We start from the raw sequence: 19703 nt of genomic DNA on the forward strand, positions 1-19703 counted from the left end.
TGGGGGTCAGGCAAACGCAGCCACTGAAGAAGGAATGAATTTAGCCTAGGGATGGGTCAGCATGCCGGCAGTCTGCAAACCTCTGCAGTGATGCTGCAAGGAGGAAGGTAAGAAATTACTCTCTGGTCTGCTGGGGATAGGGCAAGAATTAAAATTGCAACAGCGGAGGTTTAGGTTAGAGGTTAGAAAGCATTTTGGAAGCTTAAGACTAATGAAAAGAGTGTGTTGCCTGGGGAGGTCGTTGAATCTCTGCCTGGGAAAACCTCTAATGAGAATGGTTTGTGTAGGGTTGGCCCTGCCTAGGGCAGGGTGTGGGTGACCTCTGCACAGCCCTTCCAGCCCTCTTTCCTGCTGCTGTATGTACTTCAGCCACTTTTTACCCCTGTGCCGACATAAGTCTGTGAGAAAACACTGGTGTATGTCTCCCCCTTCTATCCACACTGTTCTCTGCTACATATAGCCATCTCCCCACCACGTATACATACTGTGGGTTACTAGCTTCCTGGCAGGCAGCAGCTTGGTGCTGTGCACCTCAGACCAGAGCCTCTATCCCTCATCCTGAAAGGTTTAACCAGACGGGTTTCTGCTCCTCACGCTAGCATCTTCCCTCCCCTCTACAAGATTGCCTGCATTTTGTAATTCTGGATTTCTTGGGTTCAGGTGCTGGTTTCTGTGAGGACCCAGGGACAGGGGCCAGGAATCCTGGAGCTTTCCTGGGTCTGCTTGAGGTAAACCAGGTGGAATCCCTCTCCCACCCCCCTGTGCAGGGACAGGACAGCAAACGTCAGGGCCATGCAAGGTAATATGCAGATTTGGGTGTACTTTAGAGAGCTGACCTTTGAACAGAAAGCTTCTCAGTCTTGTTGGTGTGTACTTCTCTCCTGGCAAAGGGAGGGTCAGCCCTGACTGGTGTGACAAGCCTGGAGCCTATCTACGGTATCTATAGCAGCCCTGCAGGTCCCTTTCTCTGCCACCCGTCTAGCTTGTCTCTTAATTTTAACTGGGGTGTAGTGTAGGTATGGAAAAATGTCTCTTAATTCTGGAGTGACTCATATGTACGTGGTTGCATCTATGTGTACTTATGCTGTTGAGATGGTGCCCAGGTGTTCTGCCTCTCTGGAATCTCTACAGCAACTTCAAAACCCAGACTTTTAACTAATTCATAGGGAAACAAGGAGTTTTGCAGTTGAAGCATGAATCCTCGTATGACTAACAGGGTTGCAGTTGGTCTATTTATTTTCCTCTGGCCCCGTTTGCCTTGGCATTGCCAAATGTCACGCACAGCAGTGGCTGCCTGGACCAGAGCTGTACTCGAGCAGAAAGTGCATGGTTTTGGCAGCTGAACAGCGAGGTTCTTCAGGGCTGTTGGCACCCTCTTACGGTGAGCGTGAAGGCAGCAGCGCAGGGGCTAGAACTTTTCTGTGCTCAGGAGTTAGGAAAATGCGATTTCTGTCTTAAAGGAAAGTGGCAAAATAAGTGTAAAATACCTGATTTGACTTTGGGTTTCATGCAGTGTAACTTTTGGACTAATCACAGAAAAAGAGCTTAAGGAAATAACACCTGTCACCAGGTGGTTGCTGTCAGAAGAATTGTTGAGGAGCAGGAAAAAGCTTGTACCTAAACACGACTCCACAGCGAGGTACCTTAGTTTTATCTGCCCACTGAATGGGGAGAGAGAAGTGTGAGAGAGAGGAATGGGAAGAAGCTGAAAAGGGAGGAGAAGAAGGGCTGGTTGTGGAGGAGAGGGCATCCTGGACTTTGGTGAAGCCTGATGGAAGTGGATGAGAAGAGGGAATTAGTGTTCGGTCTGGCTTTTGCACAGTGGGTTCCCCCCCCCAGCTATTTTACTTGCCTGAATGTCAGAATATAAGATTGTAGCTCGGAAGAGGATGAGGTAGTGTCGCAGTGGGAGGTTGGGAGAGCCCAGCTGCCTGGCCCCAGGCTTGGGGAAGAAGGTTCTAGACAGCCACGGTCCTGAGTGGGTGGGATGAGGGATGATGGCAGAGCTCACTCGGGGTGAGGGGATGGGGCAGGGCCTGATGGTATCGAGCCAAGGGAGGAGCTGCACGCTCTGCAATGTTTTACTGAAGTGTAAGGCCTCTCAAAATAGTCTTGTTTGTCTTTTTATCATTAACCAAAGTCAACCAAGTTCATGGTTTTAACTGTTCTTGCACGTCTGAAGTGCAAGACAGTAAAACGGGACCTAAGCTAGGAAATGTCCCCGCCTATGGCAGATCGGCTGTTTGCAGGGGGAGGCACCCTCACCAGTCTGACTGCCGTGAGGAATGAGAGACCCAGGAAATACGACCACAAGGAAGTTAAGGAGATTTGGGGTTGTTTACTGGAGCAAAGAGAGGGCACTCAGAGTCAACGTGCTAAGGATTTTTTTTTTTTTTTTGATGTGAGAAGTTGTCAGGAAGAGGATTATAATAAATTTGTTTTCTTTGTCAGCTCAGGAGGGCTTAAACCATAGCAAGGAAAAGGTACAGCACATTGTGGGAAAAGGCTTCTAACTGCAAGGCTAATCATGCACTGGCATGGCTTACCTGGAGAAAAAGATTCTAAGAACAAGTTATATCAACTTTCTGGAGGATGCCCTAAGGTGTATTTGATCCTGCACCAGTTCTGGGGAGGGAGCAGATGACCTGCTGATTTCCTTTCCAGCCTGTAAGTTATCTGTAATGATCACAGTCAGCCAAGCAGAGCCTCCCAGATCAAATGACCCTTCCCCAGTCTCTGCTCCAGTCCAGGTGGTCAGGATCCACCTTTGGGGGAGCTTTTTTTCACCTCTGAGTCTTCTGGTAACCATGTGATCACCAGCCCCCATACCAGTCCTGCTTGGCCAATTACTGGTGATTTAGTTTATCCCAAGTAGTGATGCACACGTTTCAGGAAAGCCCTGGGACCAGGTGAGCGCCCCAAAGGCAGCATTGATGGATATGTTGTTCTTGTCCACATGCTTTATATGCACTAGCTCATCACTGAATTTTATGTTTTGTTTGATAAAATGCATTTCATTTTGTGTACGTAAGCACAGCACTAATGACTGACACCTTCCTCCCTGGCTTAATTTAGTTGATTCCTCTGTCCAGTACATGTGCGCTTAATTGCATGCACAAATTCCTGACCCTGCTTAGGCCTTTTCCCTGCTGGTAAGTCCATGTGCATCTGCTCCGCGCAGCCGCAGGGGCTGGTAGGTGGCCTGTGCCCTCCTCTCGTCACTTAATGCCATGGCATTTCTCAGGGCAGTAAGTTTATCTCGCTGGGAATAAGAAGGGAAAGAGCCTTTTCCTGCCAGGGGATGGTCCAGTGTGAGGCTCCTCATAGCCCAGTTTTGGGAGCTGGATTTTGTTTTCTGTGCCACTAGAGGGAAACCTGGACCTTTGAATGAAAATCAAGGGCATCAGCTGCAGGATGCTGAGATAGCATAGACGTATAAACTACACAACAATTGTTTCTAGCTGCATAGCCCAGGCAGTCTCGCTGTTGGTGTAAAATATGTGTTGTCCTCGCTCTGCAGTACACATGCTTCAGCGTGGTTTGGAGGAGAAAAGAGAGAATTAAGGAATCAAATTCTGAGCATGCAAAATAAATTGCTTCTGGGGCTCTGGATGGATCAGGCAGCTCGGTTCATGTGCCGTGTGTTCAGCCCTGCAACATCCCACCTTTGGTCTAAACCAGTGCTCACCGCTTGGCTGCATGGGGCAGCAGCCTTTGGGGTTCTTGCAGATGGCTGAGATAGCTTTGCTTTCTTAAAACAAATCTTAATTAAATTCTCCTTCCTTGGGAACTAAAATTCCTCCCCAGGGAGCAGGCACGAGAGCTCGCCTGGCTCTTCGGCTCCCTTGCAGGACCTGGCTGACACCTTTGCAGAAGGTCGGGTAGAGGCTTTGTCTCCAAAGGTGTTTTTCTGCCTTCAATCATGAGCTCTCCCCTCAGTCTTGCACAAATTACCCAGCTTGATTTTAATGTACTAATGAATATAACAGGATCTGTTTACCCCTTGGAAGAAAATCTGTCGGTTTTTGGAGCAATGACAGAGTCGGTACCTTGGGACACAGTCCCGTGAGAACCTTTGTAAACTGGCACAATTCAGCTGTGAACACATCTCCTTTCCCCTCCTGCCTTTTAATAAGGGGACAAGCTGCGTCATTACAAAGTGTGTGTTCTTTAATTGCTCCAGTAATACCTATAAATTGTTTCCAGCAGCTTGTACAGAGGACTCTGAGTGTTATTGGAGGAAACTCCGATTCCAATCTAGCATTCAGAGTTACCTTCCCCATGTTCAGGAAGATGATGCTTCACTGAAGTTTCTTGGTATCTGAGTCTCTTCTGCATGTTTTTAAGCTGCTCCAAAATGAATAGCATTATCAGATGCAGTTTTCTAAAACATTTGATAATTTTTTTGTGTTTTTAGTAACTCCGAGTGCATATACTGCCCTTAGTGAGGCTTGTGTGGGCATTCAGTTGAAACCAATTGCTCTTGTGGCTTTTTAGCTGCTCTAGATTTTTCTTGGTGAAACAAAGGTTGACCCAGCGTTCATCGTGGATAACGTCGTTGTGTTTGAGAGGGAGCCAGGTTGTTAAAGCACGAGTCGTACAAGCGAACTGTAGGTAACAGATCTGTCGCCTTCCATTTTAAGAGTGACCTTTAACTCACCAGACTTTGCAAAATAACTCCAGCGGAGCGCTGCCATGCCTGCTGGAGCCTTACCTCCTGGGGAGCGGCGTGACGGCCGCCCCGGCCAGCGGCCTGGCGCTGCCCTGCAGATCTGCTGGGCTGGCGAAAATGCTGGGCTCCGCGCCGGGGGCAGCACGTCTGTGCATCCGAGCAGAGGGCCGAGCTGCTCCCTGCGTCACCCCTTCCCCAGGGGAGAACCGGATCGATTGACGATGCTGGGCTTCGGTGGGCGATAGCACAGAATGGCCAGGAGCTGTCCCCGTGGAGAGCAGAAGGTGATAAAGAAGACAAAAACCCCCAGCTGTTTCAGTGAAGGGCGGCAGCGTGGAATTGTGTATTCTCCGTGACATTGATCCTCCCCAACAAGTGCAAGAAAACGTCTTCAGTTACAGAAACCACATTCAAGGAGCTATTTTTGGGTGCTCAACAGCTTCACTGAACTTCTAATAGGTGGGCCATTGCTGGTGTCAAGATTGCTTTTTGTATTTTGGCATAATTTACTTTTTAAATGCATTTGTATGAAAAAAGAACATGGAAGACGCTCCTCTGCCTATCTTGACCATCCCAACAGCTCCTTACGATGATCAGAAACCAGGAACCAGTGGATTACGGAAGAAGACTTTTTATTTTGAATCCAAGATTAACTATTTGCAGAATTTTATCCAGAGTATATTTTTTTCCATAGACCTAAGAGATCGCCAAGGATCTTCTATGGTAGTTGGAGGTGATGGGAGGTACCTTAATAAGTCTGCAGTGGAACTGATAGTCCAAATGGCTGCTGCCAACGGGGTTGGTAAATGTTAAATGAGTAAATTCCTGTAGTTGTGTAGCTGATAAATGCAGAAAACCATCATAAATTAATCTGGATGAGATTTAATTTCCCCAAAGACTTCATTCAACTGCTAATAGTTAACTGTTTAGTGGAAAATCAGTTTGGTATTACAGAAATTAGTGGTTTTTATTTTTTACTTTTAAGTGATGCAGTTGGATAGAAGGATATGGGAATCCACATCCAGTAAAGAAAATAAACACTGCTTGGTTGTGGTTTTGTTTTGTGTTTTGACATGCCAGAAACTATTAGCACCTGTGGATTTCGTAGTCTGTCCATCAGATCATAAAACCCTGATATTGTTCAGAAGAGCCGTGGCTCGCTGTTCAGTGGCAGCTCGGCAGAAGCTCTTTCAGCATTGGTCTGAGCTGCTCAGTAACTGAAAAGGCAGAACACAGGGTTGGTTTTTTCTCAAGAGGAGTAAGTTGTGGCTGTATAAGTACTCTGGGAGGCTTTGAAAATTGAAATGAGAGTTAGAAAGTGAGTGGCAACTGTGACAGTGATCTCCAATTGTGCTGGAAATCTGTATTTTGGAAGGAGAACAGAAGGCTTGTCTGCTTGTGGTAGATGTCTGGTTTTTTTTTTTAAATTATATGTTTTCTGTTTGACAACACAAATTAATATGTTCCTCTTAAGTCAGTGTATGGGCTGAGCAGAAGAGCTGGAAAATGTGCACAGAGAGCCAGGCCTGCTGCTTGGGATGCTTGACACTAGGATAGGTTTTCTGCTGGTAAAGATGAAATTAGACTTCACCAGCTGAGGCTTTTCTCATGCATTTCTTTCCAGCAATGTGGCCCGTGTCTGGCTAAAATCTAGTTTCACTGCTAGTTTCGATATTTTTCGTTGATTGTTTTTATACAGTCTGGCTAACAGCTGTGACTGTCAACGTTGTGCTCATCTTGCCCTATAGAAGGGATGAGTGTGAGGATGTTTTCAAATATATAAAAAAAAGCATATTGTGTTTTGAGTAGGCAAAAATCTCTTTGGTGATGTGTCAGAGACAGGTACAGTTAAGGTACCGATACCCCACCAAAACTGGGGCCAGCGGGATATCTGAATTGCGCCAAACACACTTGCTGTGTCAGTAGCATCACATTGCATGTTTTAAATGATGAAAGGATGTGGTTAAAGGAGATCACCAAGGGATTTGGACAAAATCTTGACTTGTATAAATAGAAGCATCTCTGTTCAGAGACCGTAAGTGCGGCACAGTGTATGGGAGCGGCGAGGTTGTTCTTGTGAGGCATCCCTCGTACAGCAAGAGGACTGGAAGGGTATGCTGGTGACATGATGGAGCTGTAAACACCAGCTCCTTGGCCTGGAAAACATGTTTTTGGTGTGAAAGCATCAGCTTGCGTTACTGAGGGAAGAAGGGGCCCCGTGGGAGGTCTCCTTTATTGCCCATGTGCATCTTAGTGGGGCTTTCAGGAAAAGCATGGGAGTGGAAGTATTGCCTGGGTTGCTTCAAAGTGCTTCAAATCACTGCACAAAGTGGGTCTGATTGTGAATGGCTCTATTTAGAGCATTCTGTGAAAGGCATTTCTGCATCCTTAGATTTTTTCCTATAAGAAATTCCAGGAAAATTAAAGAAGAATAAGTGTAAATTGCTCAGCATGCCGCTACACTGAGCAGCTTTTTCCAGTGGTTACCATCAAGGATTAAGCATTGGATGGGGCAGAATGATGGCTGAAAAACCCTGAAAGCTGAGGAGGACCCCGTAGCGGAGGGGAGCGTGTATGGAGACAAGCGTTTGTGTCTTTTCCTTCCTTGCTGCAGGAGCAGTTATACACGTGCAAAAGCTGCAGCTCAGGGAGGATGAGCTGGGTAAGGATAAGGGATTTGATGTGTTCACCCAGCTCTCCTGCAGCTGCTGCTCGGTTTGGGAGAGAAACTCCCTTGTTTTGCCAGTCCCCTGCAGCATCCCTTGAGCTGCATGTGAGCCCTGGCAGATCACCCATGTGGAGGGGTGTTGTGGCTGGATGTGACCCGCGAAGGGATGATGGGAAACAAAAGATGAAGTTTGAGAGAGGAGCTTCCTGGAGCCTTCATTAATTCTTGGTGAAACTGACGGAGCAAGGCTTGGAGGCTGGAATAAAACATGAGACAAGGTGTGCTGGCTTGGACTGAGAATGGGAAAGAAAGCAAAATCCGTGTAGACTGGGGTACTTCAGATTAAATCATAGAATCATTAAGGTTGGAAAAGACCTCAAGGATCATCACGTTGTGTTAAAAAAAATAAATAAAACATTGCACGATCAGCCTGTTAGCCAGGCGCTGAGGGCTGTAATATTAGCTACTATGACCAGTGGAGAGAAGGGTGTTCACTTTGGGTTTATAAACTGCTGTTTTGCATTTATGCTTGTTGTTTGCTAGAGGTGCAGTTCTTTTAGCTCACCCCGTCACTCTGTGACAGCTGTAGCATGTAATAACCGATCAGCAGCGAAGCCAGGGCTTAGCACCGGGCAGTGCCGCGGGAGAGGAATCGCAGTCATTCAGTGCCCTTGGCTTAGCACCGAATTTGGACCCTCACTCTGGGAACGCTGCCTTTTGTTTGCTGGTTTATCTTGTGTTTGAATGAAATTCCTCCTCTTTACTCAGTCGTATACAGGGTCTAATCTCCTCGGCTGCTGGAGAGTAGTCTGGTATTTTTTTAAATCTCTGTCACCTCATTTGTGGGCTATGGTAAGGAGTGTGTTCTTCCAGAAGAATATTCATCTTCTGTTTTATTACATGAACTCCAGCAACCGGATCCTGATTACCTTGTATCGCTTAGCACATTGGTCTGGATTTAATCTCGATGATACTACTAAATTTTTGGGAAGGAGGTATGTTACCTGCTGTAAGAGAATCTGCAGCCAATCTCGTGGGAGTAGTGATGATATTTGATTTTTCTTTTATTTTGGCTTCTCTCAATCCCATTGTTGTCTTTTGAAAGCAAAGTTTGAGACCGTAGCCAAAGGGGGGTTCTTTTGGGTTGTTATTTAGATGCCTCTGGAAAGCTCAGCTTTTCAGTGCAAGCTGCCATTTCCAGTTGAGCTGCAGCATTCATAAAGGAAAATGTGAAAAAGGCACAACAGAGCGGGGTCAGATGCTGACATTCACTATACCCAGCGGAGAGCTTCGGCATCCTCCTGGGATCAAGCTGGTTGCTTGCAGGGAAGCAGCACCTCTGCCATCAGCACAGCTCCTGGGGGCTCTGGTTCACCTGTCACCAGTGTCTGGGGCATTGGCAGTTTTGCTTGTTTTAGGATTTGGGACTTAAAATAGTTTGTTTTGCTTTTTTAATTTTCAGATTGGACGCCTGGTCATCGGGCAGAACGGCATTCTCTCCACCCCAGCAGTGTCCTGCATCATTAGGAAAATCAAAGCCATCGGTGGCATCATTCTGACAGCCAGCCACAACCCCGGTGGGCCCAATGGAGATTTTGGCATCAAATTCAACATCGCCAATGGAGGTAAGGTCACTTGGTTCATTTTGATTTGCTTTGTTTCTGTTTGGCCATTTTGTGTGTTGACCTCAAGGAACATAATTTAACTGTCTTAATATCGTAGAGATTCAGTGCCCTGAGAAGTGAGTTTCCGTAAACAGGGCAAATGATTGCTCTGCTCCCCTCATACTTCTCTCCTAGGGAGGTATTCCCAGCCCCACATCTTTTGCTGTACTTCTCAAGTACACTCCTCTTGCAGTCTGATTCTTTAACATCTTCCCCCTTGCCCATTTTATCTTGCAGGTCCTGCTCCTGAGGGTATCACGGATAAAATTTTCCAACTCAGCAAGAAAATTGAAGAGTACGCCATCTGCCCAGATCTCCACGTGGACCTGAGCACCATCGGGAAACAGCAGTTTGATTTGGAGAACAAATTCAAACCATTTACAGGTAAATGACTGTTCTTCCTCTTGGAAAGTTTCCTTTCAGGTGGGGTTAGTGTGGACCTGCCATGATCAGGCAAGGACATCTGGTGTTTCTAAAGGACGGACGTGGCCATTCTGACCTCTCCTTCCCATCTGTTGGACAAGCCAAGCAAGGACATCGCTCCTGGTCACCCTGGCATCCTGGCATTTCTTTTTGCCTGCATCTTATCTTGTGTAGATACTGCAATCGCATTATTTTTGTCCTACAAAAGGTTGTACTTCAGTAGGTAAATCTAATCCATCAGATTTCACAAAAATCAGAAACTATTTTGTCTGTCAGGCTACCATTAATGTGTACTTGTGAAACAGACAACTCTGCAGTTAAAGTGCATTTTCCTGATTAAAAATTATAGTGTTAGCGTTTAACTCTGCAACGAATTTCTTTTCCATGGTGTCACATGTAAGAGCTGTCCCTGTGAGTGGGAAAGCCATTACATTTCACAGTGACTTTTGTCAATTAGCAGTGAAATATGGAAATACTTTAAAAAAAAAAATACTTGGAAAACACTTACTGCACATATTTTTTACGATCTCCTGGTGACCTGTGCCTGTAATTTAAAAAAAAAAAATATTACTGTCTTCATGAAATGATTCTATGGGATGTTTAAAGGCTTTATGCTGAGCCCTGACCCTCTGCACTAAGGACTGTCAGCACAGCGCCACGTGTAGCAAAATTACTTTTCTACAAAGATTTCAGACTCTGAGAGTTGGTCTCTGTTTACTTTTTTCCCCAGTGGAAATTGTGGACTCAGTAGAAGCTTATGCAAATATGCTGAGGAACATCTTTGACTTCAGTGCGTTGAAGGAACTGCTTTCAGGGAAAAACCACCTCAAGATTCGCATAGATGCTATGCACGGAGGTACGGGTGGACTTGGGTTTGGGGCATTGTTGGGGACCAGGTGTTCCCGGGGCTTTGCCACCTACTTCAGAGAGAGAGCTTTCTTCTGGAATCCACGCTTGAGAGCCAGAGGAGGCTGGCGCTGGTGCTGTGATCTGAGCTGCCCCGGCAGGCTTTGCATCAGTCGATGTCCCATGGAGGTCACAGCAGTTAGGCAGAGGACTGCCCATAAATATTTGATTACAAAAATGGGACCATTGAACTGGTTTATATAATTTAATATACATGCCAAGCTTGTGAGTCTCTTTCAAGAGACATTTTCAGGAGCACCCCAGCTTTCTCAGCCTCTTGTTTCTTTTGGCTCCAGGCTGTTCCACTCCTAAGCTCACTTTTTTTGTATTGTCTACATGATTAGCACTTGAGAGCAATAAATCCCATTGTGCTGCTGGATGTCTGTGAATCACACAGGCATTTTGTTTTGTTACTCCGTGCACTTGGGGTGTAAACACTTTATGGTGGGGTCCTGACTCACACGCTGAGCCCCTGGCGTGGCTCATCCTCCCTTCTAAACCCAGGAGTGGTCTCACTTATGTAGTGGGACAGCCCCTCAGCTGAAAATCTTACTTTGGCAAGCGCTCGTGTGCCTGGATGGATCAGGATTAACCACACTTAGGTGCTGCTTGGGGCTTTTGATGTGAGCGCTTGTGCTTTTTTACCATAAACCATATAAACTGACCCAAAGTGAGGAGCCGGGGGGCCTGGGGGGGTTATGTGGCTGCTGCAGAGCTGCCTGAGGGCAGAGGCTGACTCGTTTCCTCCTCCTGTTTTGCCCTGATAGTTGTGGGCCCTTATGTAAAAAAGATCCTGTGTGAGGAGCTCGGAGCCCCAGCAAATTCAGCTGTGAACTGCACCCCGCTGGAGGACTTCGGTGGCCACCATCCCGACCCCAACTTAACCTACGCTGCTGACCTGGTCCAGACCATGAAGACGGGAGAGTATGACTTTGGAGCTGCCTTTGATGGAGATGGGGTAAATGGCCAGTTCTGTATTCACCTTTTTCCCCTCCTTTCAGCTGTGGGGGACGAAAGCAAAGACCTTTTTTTTTTTTTTTCCTCCCTCTCTCCCTTCTGTAATTGCAAATGGAAGCAAACCACTTGCTGCAGTTTGCCACCACGGCAATAGTTGGCTACTGTGTTCATAATGAAGCCCAAACTGTATTTAAATACCTTTAAAGACTGTGAAAAATCAGCAGAAAGGTGAAATGCTATGCAGGTGTTGCTATTTAACTTTTTTCAAAGCTCTGTATTTATTTCGGGGCAGTCAAAAAATCTCTGTGAGTCGTTGGGCTTACAGGCTGCGTCTGCCAAGTCGAACAACTTCTGCCACTGCAGCCTTTTTGCACTGAGTGGGGATGAGAGCTGTTTCTCTCTTGTCTTCACCAGGATCGCAACATGATTCTTGGGAAACACGGTTTCTTTGTGAACCCCTCCGACTCTGTCGCTGTCATCGCTGCCAACATTTTCAGTATTCCCTATTTCCAGCAGACTGGAGTCCGCGGCTTTGCCCGGAGCATGCCCACCAGCGGGGCTCTGGACAGGTAATGTCTACCTCTGCGCACGGCGATGGAGGGGAACGCTGCCAAGGAGAGGGACTGTCTCTTTTTTGTGGTTTAACATGTATCTCTTAATGCTTTGCCTGAAGGGTGAAGCACTGCCAGGGCTGCTGCGGGCTGGCTGCCAGGGGAGGCAGTGAAGTTTAATGAATTAAATCCTGTTCAGAGCCATGGCCAGGCTGGGCTCTGCTCTTGGCTCTTCTCAACGTATGAGACCAAACAAATGATCCTCCCCGCCGTTTTTTTTTTTTTTTTTTTAAGTTGATAGTGATACTTTGGTAAATGCTTTGAGATCTACAACTTAGAATTGCTTTAGAAGAGCTAGATATTTATATCTGTTCTTTAGTTGCTCATCCCACCCATTTACCAAATGTTACACTGGGATAAAATAAAGGATTGCCATACAAAGAATTGTTTGTCGTAAAAAACCAAAACAGTCGCATGACCTACCTTCAGTGTTACCCCAAAAGAGATGCTTTCAGGTGGCAACTGAAGCTCCTGCTGCAGTATTTCACGTGGGAGCGCTAGGAGTCCAGCTGCGATGTGACTTTCCCTTCTTACATTTCAAGGGTGGCCCACGCTACAAAGATTGCTTTGTATGAAACTCCAACTGGCTGGAAGTTCTTTGGAAACTTGATGGATGCGAACAAACTGTCTCTGTGTGGAGAGGAAAGTTTTGGTACTGGTAAGTCAGCGTTCCTGATTTCACCAATTAATTCCTCCTCTTAGTTCTTCATTGTGCTGGGTAGCTTGGGATTTATCTTTCAAGTGTGGTTGTTAATGCTTCTAAAACAATAAAATGAAAAAAGAAAACCTTGCAAGAATCACTGGTGGAAACGAACACAATGGTGAAAAGTTTTGTCAGGCAAGAGCTATCTCTCCTTTCAGTTACTTGGGAAGGCAAATGTAGATATGCAGGAAGTTTAAGGGCCTCTTTACTAGCCCGGTCATTGAGTCTATGGGGATTAAGTGCAGTGTTAAATGTATTTTTCAACTCCTGGTGGCCAGGAAAACCTTCTAAATGTTTTCATTTCTGGAAAGAAATATGGTTTGGAGCATGCAGTTTTATTAGGGAAGGTTTCAGGTCACTATTAAATCTCTGAGCTTAATAGGGCCCTCATTTTCCTGTTCTAAAAACAAGGTATGATTTATAAAGTTTAAATTAACACTTGCCTTTGAACAGGCTAAGCAAGTTATTAGGTTACTGAGAAACAAAGTGAACATCTTAAAGAATTTACTAGGGGTGTGCACGTGACACAAAACTATTATTTGTGCAGGGAAGTTAAAGTGAGCACATTTTGCTCTACATTGGAGCAGTGTGCTCAAAACACAGTGTTCCCAGGAGGCCTGGGCCATTTCTGAGCTCTCCCGTGGCATCTACCACGTGGGTTTAATGTCCTGACCATGGAAATGGGACCTTCCCTCCTGAATTTTCCCCAGGATCTTGTTTTTCATATTCTCTAGAGACCTCTGAAGCCAGGGGGTAGCTGGTAGGATGTGCAATGCGAGGGAATTTAGGTTGGATGATTTCAGGCTGAAATCTGGTGTGTTTTCATTCCACCACCCCAGATTTGAGAAAAACATTTTAGCCTGTGCGTCGGTGTCTCTCAGAGCAGGGATGGCGTTAAATCCCCAAATGCCTGAAATTAAGAGTTTCGTCGAACAGGGGGCCACAATTTGATGTGAAAGGATTACCCCAGCTTTTCTGTAGCTGAGGAAATGGCATCAGAGACTCTGGTTGAATGCAGTTTGCTGTGGAGCTTAAACAATCTTCAGTGGCAATATTTTAGCAATCAAATGTTATTCTGCTATACAGGATTTGGTCTCAGGTTGGAAGGAAAGGGGAGTTTTGGAGAATGTGGTATGTCTATAAAGAAATCTTGAAGTAAACCATGAGTAAGGAAAGATTTTGGAGTTTTGCCCTGAATGATTTCAGCATGCGTGAAGTTTATATTCTGGACTTTGGCTGATGAGAGGGCACCAGCATTTCAGTAAATAAATAAAAACAAAAAGCAGCAAATGATTCATGGAGCTGCTGATAGGAGATGGTCTCTAATGAGCAGCTCTCTAAAATGGTTTCCATCTTTTATTGTACGAGCAATGAGCTCATAGCTCCTCTCCATCCCCCAATAGGTAAGCGACTCTACAGCACAAATAAAAGTGACTGATTCCGTTTGCAGCGGGGGCTGAGAGAGGGTTGAGATTTTGGCCATGCAGCATCAGATCCCAGTGGCCAAGGACTGAAGCAGTTTTTTGGGGGGGGACACACAGATGAAGAAAGGGTCCAGGAGTGTGGGACTCCCTCCACGATGCAAAGGGGATTTGTCCATCTGGCAAAAGCACTTTAAGGAATGCAAGGGGGGTGAGGAAGGTTGGTTGATAGCAAGTTAATGAGGAGTTGTTTGGAGCTGGACAGAATGTGAGTGCTGAAGGGGAGAGAAGTGAAGGAGCAGCCAACTAGACCCACTAAAAATTGAAACAAACTGTGACCCGGTGGGACTGGAGTCCGGGAGCAATTAGAGTAATGCGACATGACAGCAAAAAATTTCATGGGTATTTTATTCCAGCAATAAGTTGATACATCACATGGGACTTCTGTTTATTTAGCATTCCTCTCCATCACCTCTGCACAGCTCTCTCCGCTGTAAAGGACCGCGGGGATAATTTATCGCTGTGTCTACAATAGTGGGATTTGTGTAAAGCGACACATAACCCGTCCCCCAGCCTTTTTCCCCAGACGTTTGTCCACTCTGGCAATTCTTGAGAGGGTAAAATGGCAGCTCTGGAGTGCTCTCTGCATTAGCAGGCGTACCCTGGCTCCTTGGGATTTCATTAATACCTGCTTGGAGACTTTCCAGAGCTCACAGGATAAAACTCAGGAGTTCTACATCTGTGGGGCACAGCACTGAACTTACAAGCTAGAAGCGTGGAGTCTGGGTTGGATGTATTCTGGGGCTGCCATTCGATCCCTCGTTTAATTTAGGTGCTCAGGGTGCTGTCTATGTTCCAACACCCTCTCGGGTTTCCTGAGGGTGCTGTGCAGTCCCTGCCCTGGCCGGTGTGCTCCCAGGGCACGGCTGGGCTGCCCTCTGACTGCTTCCTGCTCTCTGTGCAACGCTGGGTTTGCAGAAATCCTCTTTTAGCCAAAATTGGGTCTTTCACACCCTTCAGTGCCTGGCCTGCGGGAGCGAGAGCAGGCACGCGGCTCTCTTCTGGTTTCCACACATGAATGGAGTCTCTCCTTGTTCGCCATCCAACAAGCTGCTCTTCTCTCCATTGCAGCGTAATTTCGGAGTCGTTAGGGTTTGGCTTCCTCAGTGAGGGCTGACATTTTTCTTGGTGCTCAGCCAGCATATGTGCTGATCGGAGTACGCCGCTTTGGCAGGCGGGACGTGACAACTCTTGAAGAGGTTGATGTTAGTCCTTCCTGAGCTGTTCCTTGCATCTGCCTTTCTTTTTTTTCTTTTTTTTTTTTTTGACAACCTTTTTACTGTACATTCCCCATAACTTCCTCGGGAACAGAATGAAGGATCTGTGAACAATGAGCGTGTGTGTCTGCATTAAAAGGGGCCGAATGTTTTATTTGGGCTCTAGCTAAAAGCAGATGATATCTTGAACCATTTTAACAATACAGCAGGGATTGAGCTCACGAAAATGCCTTCCAGTTGTGAGTCTGTATGGCTGCCAGTTGGACGGAGAAGACAAGGTAGGGCTGTAGCACAGGCTCTCGCGTGGAAGGAGGTGGGAAATGTGTTTGTGCTGTGGCTCTCCGCAGGCTCCGACCACATCCGCGAGAAGGACGGGCTGTGGGCTGTCCTGGCATGGCTGTCCATCCTCGCCACCCGCAAGCAGAGCGTGGAGGATATCATGAAGGATCACTGGCAGAAATACGGCAGGAACTTCTTCACCAGGTGGGGAAAGCACTCCTGACACCTCGCGCTTACCTCTGCCCTGTGTTTTCAACCCTCCAAGGTCAGAGCCCCAAGCACCGGTGGCACCAGTGTCATCGTTCCACTTGCTGTTTCTGGGGCATTGCAGTAATTTAAAACTCCCCGAGCAGTTTGCTGCAGTATGCAACGTATCTGAGCTAAATAAAACAGTGAGCATTCACCTTAACCTTTCGTGATGTCCAGTTTAGGATTTGTTATTCTGAACATAAATCTAGTAAGTATCAAAGGCTGCAAAGGCTGTACATGTTATATATGCAATGTATCTTTTTTTTTTTCTTTTAATGGAGATTTTTTTTTCTTGCAAGAGTCTTTTTTGCCATTGGAACTGTATATTTCTTGAGACCACAATTGAATTTGTAGTATCTTCAGTGATGACATTGAACGGCTGCCCAGCTCCTAGGCCATTATTTACCTGGTTTAGTTTCTGCCCAGTCCCAAAATACTCTAATTTCAACTCCAGTAGACAGGGAAGATGGAAAGGGAAGGAGCGCGAACCAACCTGCACACAAGCAGAGGTGGGAACGCAGTCTGGAGTGAAAGCATTAGGCAGAAATCTTTCAGCTTGGAAGACCTACATGAAAATTCTGTCTCAAATTGGCAAATGAAAAAAATTGCCTTCCCCACCCCACCACAAAGCCAGCGTACATCCGAGGTGTTAAAACCTGTGGAAAAAATGCTAGAGTCTAGAATAAAAATGTAGTTTTTCAGCACCAGAGGTATGTCTGCAGAGCAAGCTGAGTGCAACAGCAGGCAGGTTAGCAAGCCTGTGCCTGCTGCATCCAGACAGCCGGGCAAATAAAAGCGGTGCAAATCACCCCAGCAATCAGAGTGCAAAGTCTGGGATCGTGATGTGTGCTCCGGCCACCCTTGACTGCCTCTCTTACCTGGGTTAGTGAGATCAAAGCTGGCACTGGTATTCTATCGTGTGCAGCAATCACGCCTGCGTTTGGCTGTGGGGATGCATACGAGGATGTTCAGGAGAAATTGTTATTGTGAAGAACTTGTTGAGATCCTATCGACAGAATTAGAATAAATTCTTTGCAGTCAGCAGTGCTGGAGTCTAGCCCTCCGTCTCCGATACGTCGAGCGCAAGGCAGCACAATTTGTGCTTTCATCTCTCCTGATGCCGAACGCCTGTGCTATGCTGCAGTGTATCCCACGGACTCATATTGGATCGGAGCTACGTTGCTGCCCACAGATCCTCCTCTCTTTTCCTTCCTCCTTTCCAGTGAGGGAGTAGAGAACACATACGGGGCATCACAAAACACTGCCATTCATTACAGCCTCCCCTTCCTCACCGTTGTTTTGTGGTGACTGTTGTAGGTACGACTATGAAGAGGTGGATGCAGATGCAGCGAACAAAATGATGAAGGATTTGGAGACTGTGATGTTCGACCGCTCCTTTGTGGGGAAGCAGTTATCATGCGGTGACAAAGTCTACACGGTGGAGAAAGCTGATAATTTTGAGTACAATGATCCCGTGGATGGAAGCGTCTCCAGAAACCAGGTGGGTAAAGCCTTGTGTGGGCTGAACGTCACCTCAGGGGGGTGCTGCCCCGTGGGTTTGGAGCTTAGTCTTTGTGCGTTGCATTTGCACCTGCTTTAAAGTCAAACACTGTATTTGTCTCTTGGAAAATTTTTTCTGTCCTGTGTTTGCTTGTGGGATCTTGCTGTGCTTGAGGGAAATTCCTGCCTCAGAGAAGGGTCTGGAGGATGTTCCAGCCCCAGCAGAGCCTGGAGGGGGGAGTGAAGTTTCCCTACGAAGGAGGGACAGAGCTGAGTTGAGGGGGATCCTTTGGGCAATGGGTCAGTGGCCGAGAAGTGAGTTGTGCAGAATAAAGAGCTGAAAGCCCACTGCAGCACAGGCACAAACCTTCCTGGTCAGGTATCGCCTTGTCTCTAGTGCTAGCAAGTGAATCGTCCCAAGAGGGATTTGGCCCTGAGCTGATGGCACTTTTCGTGTGCTTGTCCCTAAGAGGGCAGGCAGCAGTTCTCCAGGGTGGATTAGGAGGGACACCAGCTCCTCCGGGAGTGGGGAGAGGATAACAGAGGAGCCTTCTGTGGCTCCCGAAAGAGGAGCAGCTCTGGGATGGTGCAGGTCTGCTGTAGCCACGCTGGCTCTCATGGAAAATATCCTGGTACCTGAGAGGTGCATGGCTGAGAGGCTCTTCTCTCCTTCTCTCTCACCAGGGCTTGCGGCTCATCTTCTCTGATGGCTCCCGCATCATCTTCAGGCTGAGCGGCACCGGCAGTGCTGGAGCAACTGTGCGGCTCTACATCGACAGCTACGAGAAGGATCCTCAGAAGATAAGTGAAGACCCACAGGTAAGCACTGCATCTGAGTCAGGGCACCACTGGTTCCTGGCCTTCCTAAAAAGCTTAAATCTTTCCTTAGCACTTTAGTATCTTTAATCCCAGTGTAAATAGATTTATTTTTTAAAAGTGCTGTGTGGAACAAGTGTTGCTTATTCAGAACCCCTCACAGCTGCTCCTGAAATTGCACATGAAGCTTTTCCGTTTGTTTATGTTCCATCTGTGGCTGGTTGCAGGTGTGGGAGGACTCTTTCAGTCCTGAACTGACCTTCTCCTTTAAATGTTGCATCACTAGGGATATAATGAGCTCATTCCTGTACCAAATTTGGGAAATACTTGTTCAAAACAAATAAACGGAGGTTATGCAGCCATGTGTAAGAAGACACTGAGCTGTTCTGTGCTGAGTTTAATATGTGTTCTTTACAGCATCATTTAAAAATGCTGTTGAGCTCTCCTGTAGGCACTGGAAGGAAAAGAATCTTCATTTTATATTCTCCCGGCACAGAGTCTTTGAACTCTTTGTGCCTAACTCACTGTGTGATTATTGACAAAGAACAATAAAAACCCACATTCTGAGCAGCACAAGCTAAACTTACGATTTACCTGTTCTGTGCCATCGGTGCAAAGGAGTTTGGAGTACGGCACGATGAGGGCGGCAGCAACACCGCAGACGTGCTCAGGTTTTCTCTCTGAGCCTGCACACGGTCGTAACCCTGTGTCCCTCCCTGCGCCGTTCCTCTCGCTGGTCCCACAGCTCATGTTGGGAACCTGAAACGATCCCTTGAGCAGTGGTGCCGAGCTCTGGGTGTCCCGGGCTGACACCAGACGCCTGCCAGGGAAGGGCAGATGCGACGTGTGTAGGCTGTGTGTGCCACTCTCCTCTGCGGTTCTGAGCGTGCTCTCTCCTTTCTGCAGGTGATGTTGGCACCGCTCATTTCCATTGCACTGAAACTGTCACAGCTTCATGAAAGAACTGGCCGCACTGGTCCCACTGTCATAACATAAAGGCTTGGTCGGACGCCGTGCTGGAGTGCACACCGAGAGAAGGAAGTCATCCTGTCGCCCCTTTTATTGTCAGATCTGTCACTGAAAGAGTAATATTAATTTTATCTCTGTATTTAAGAACACTATTGAACTGCTAAGGATAGACAACGAAACCCAGCCCCTGCCACCACGTTGCGTGCACGTTGCTGTGCTGCTTTTCTGCGTCACCCAGCGCTGCTGGCATTGTGTGTGGTGCTCGTTAGCACACTGCCTTTTGGTTTAGCATATGTGATTTTTTTTTTCTTTAAACAAAAGGCTCTAGAAATAAGAGACACTAAATTTTTCAAAAATATAGAAAATAATCCCTATTTTGGACACTTTCCTGGAAAAGAAGCCCAAATGTTTTATCCCTGATAATACATAGACTCTTAAATGTGATGTTTCTGAATTAGCAATGACTGTGTATTAAAGCTGTGTATTTTTTGCTTACGTGGATTTTTCCCTTTCAGAAACAAATCATGTAAATTGACCCCCATTTGCTGTCTGTCTAAGAAAAAAACCCACAACAAACCCTTGACGCAG

The 19703-nt window shown here is 46.7% G+C and overlaps 1 protein-coding gene across 1 annotated transcript in view; it reads left to right on the forward strand.

Annotated features, from left to right (window-relative positions):
• The window catches only part of PGM1 (phosphoglucomutase 1), a 25036-nt gene extending 5587 nt beyond the window's left edge, over positions 1 to 19449 (forward strand). The window contains 10 exon segments of the mRNA XM_010079966.1: positions 8803 to 8965; positions 9242 to 9388; positions 10158 to 10283; positions 11101 to 11291; positions 11705 to 11859; positions 12444 to 12559; positions 15650 to 15785; positions 17148 to 17331; positions 18015 to 18149; positions 19053 to 19449. Coding sequence (XP_010078268.1) covers positions 8803 to 8965; positions 9242 to 9388; positions 10158 to 10283; positions 11101 to 11291; positions 11705 to 11859; positions 12444 to 12559; positions 15650 to 15785; positions 17148 to 17331; positions 18015 to 18149; positions 19053 to 19142 — 1443 coding nt within the window. The 3' untranslated portion in view covers positions 19143 to 19449.
• Positions 19450 to 19703: the final 254 nt, after the last annotated feature.

The sequence above is a fragment of the Pterocles gutturalis genome, unplaced genomic scaffold (genome assembly GCF_000699245.1).
Source record: "Pterocles gutturalis isolate BGI_N339 unplaced genomic scaffold, ASM69924v1 scaffold40334, whole genome shotgun sequence".
NCBI lineage: Eukaryota > Metazoa > Chordata > Aves > Pterocliformes > Pteroclidae > Pterocles > Pterocles gutturalis.